Raw genomic sequence first — 2,163 nt, forward strand, 5'->3', positions numbered from 1 at the left:
GCTTTCAGGACAGTGTTGCCAGGGTACCAATACAGTGTTACCAGTGTCGTGATCAGTGTTGCCTGTGAATTCAGTGATAGTGTAACCCATCCAGCTAAAGGGCTGAAACGGTGAAATTAGTGGGTGCTGTTGTGTATGCTCGATAACATAGAGATGGAGGAAGATAAAGTAAAGAAGTTTATTGCGACGAGGGATGAGAAAATTTTGGAGGAGTATACAAAAGCTCAGCTCCAACAAGTGGCAAACCACTCAGGTAGCTGAGCGTAGGATAGAGATCATGGCACAGCTCACAGCTCGAGAGGAGCCATCCCAGGGAGGGTCGTCCCAAGGCGAGCCGTCCCAAGCTCCTACCAGTGTGGCCAGAACTCACAGTGAACGTGAAAGCAGAGGGGGATCCAAAAGTAGCAGGAAGGGCATGCAGCTGGAGATAATGCGAATGCAATTAGAGACCAAACTGCGTCGAGAGGAGAGAGAAGCACAGCTGCAACGCGAGGAGAGAGAGGTGCAGTTGCGGCGTGAAGAGTGTGAGAGAGAGGCGCAGCTGAAACGAGAAGAAAGAGAGGCGCGGCTGAAACGGGAAGACAGGGAAGCCCAGCTACAAATGTGGCGAGCCGAGATAGAGGCGAACAGGGAGGTCGAGCTGAGGGCTAGTCTCGATACCTGCACGTCAGGACGACCTCAAGGCCCGGGAGCACGATCTACCCACCTATGATCCTCTGGAGGCCGAGGCTTTCTTCCGCCATTTTGAGAGGATAGCAACATTGAAGGAATGGCCAGAGGAGGATTGGGCTGTGTTAGTGTAGAGTAGATTGACTGGTGAGGCCAGAGAAACTTATAACATGTTGGACATCGAGGAGTGCGCCATATACAACACAATCAGGAACGCGGTTGTCCTCTCATATAGACTAACTCCGGAGGTCTACATGAAACGCTTCCGTGATTGCACAAGGGCATCGGGAAGGTCATATGCTGAAACTGCTCGGGACATGAAACGCGGGTTTCTATGATGTCTGAAGGCCAAAGAGGTAGAGACGATAGTGGAGCTGAAGCAGTTGATAGTGATGGAAAAATTCATGTTGATGCTCCATCTGGAACTCAAGGTCAGAGTGAAGAAGGCAGGAATAAAGGACCTTAAAGCTGCAGTGGACCGAGCTGACATGCAGGAGGAGGCACTGCACCTCAGAATGGAAGGACTGCCCAGACAATCGCCATTGGGATACCTTTAGGTCTAGAGGGTACTTTAAGAGTTCAGGAGGAACGTGGACTCTCCCAAGAGTAGTTTGCCCAGTGAAGTAAACCGGTTCAAGAGCTCAAGGGACACGGGGAGGAAGCCCCAAGCTGTGAGCCGTGGACCGAACTCGGGAGCCGGAGGTGCTGCCCGGGAACCGACGATGTGAAGTCCAAGGAGGACCCAGGGAACATCTTCCGTGGGTGCTACCAGGGTGACTGGTACAGGGTCGCCCAGGAGAGGTGGCCGGTGTTACAACTGTGGGAGGGGGGGGCGAGGACATTTTGCACGGGAGTGCGGTCGCCCCAGGCGTGGTGGGAACGTGGCTTTCAGGAGAGTAGGGAGCAAAGGAGCCAACGATACCTTAAGTAATATGCCAGCTATGAGGGAGAAGAGGATTCACTCCTTTGTGTGTGAGGGGACGGGGAAGATAAGAGGAGCTGATCCTGTACCAGGAAGGATGCTGAGGGACACGGGATCCGACTTCACCCTTGTTAGTGAATCCCTCTTCCCCGAGGACTACAAAAGTTACAGTACATGGGAAGGCCTGATAAGAACGTTGGGGGGACAAGTGAGGATGCCCCTTCATAAAGTGACTCTTGATTCAGACTATGGTTGCCAGACTCTCGTGGTAGAGACTGCCCAGAATGGAAGCTCAGGTGATCCTAGGGAACGACTCCTGTGGGGAATTGTGTACTCTTGAACTCGATTAAGGGCACAGAGTGAATAGAGCCCTATCGACAGAGCAGCACAACGGATGCCAGAAGTGACGCGACGGAAATTGCGAGAGTGGCATTTCCGGTATGCGCGGTGATGTTGAGATGGCGTCAGGGAAGGTGATGTGAGCTGATCCTGTCACGCCGAAGAGAACATGCCGGGTGACCTGGAGCTCGATCATTTGTTCTGAGAGGAGGCCAGAGGACAAGTGATAGGTG

The 2,163-nt window shown here is 52.9% G+C and overlaps 1 protein-coding gene across 1 annotated transcript; it reads left to right on the top strand.

Annotated features, from left to right (window-relative positions):
* Positions 1–277: 277 nt before the first annotated feature.
* Positions 278–712, top strand: LOC138362930 (dynein regulatory complex protein 12-like). The gene has a single exon (XM_069321511.1). It carries the CDS (start codon positions 278–280, stop codon positions 710–712), a length of 435 nt encoding a protein of 144 aa, XP_069177612.1.
* The last annotated feature ends 1,451 nt before the right edge of the window (positions 713–2,163 follow it).

Source organism: Procambarus clarkii, chromosome 9, assembly GCF_040958095.1.
Source record: "Procambarus clarkii isolate CNS0578487 chromosome 9, FALCON_Pclarkii_2.0, whole genome shotgun sequence".
Lineage (NCBI taxonomy): Eukaryota > Metazoa > Arthropoda > Malacostraca > Decapoda > Cambaridae > Procambarus > Procambarus clarkii.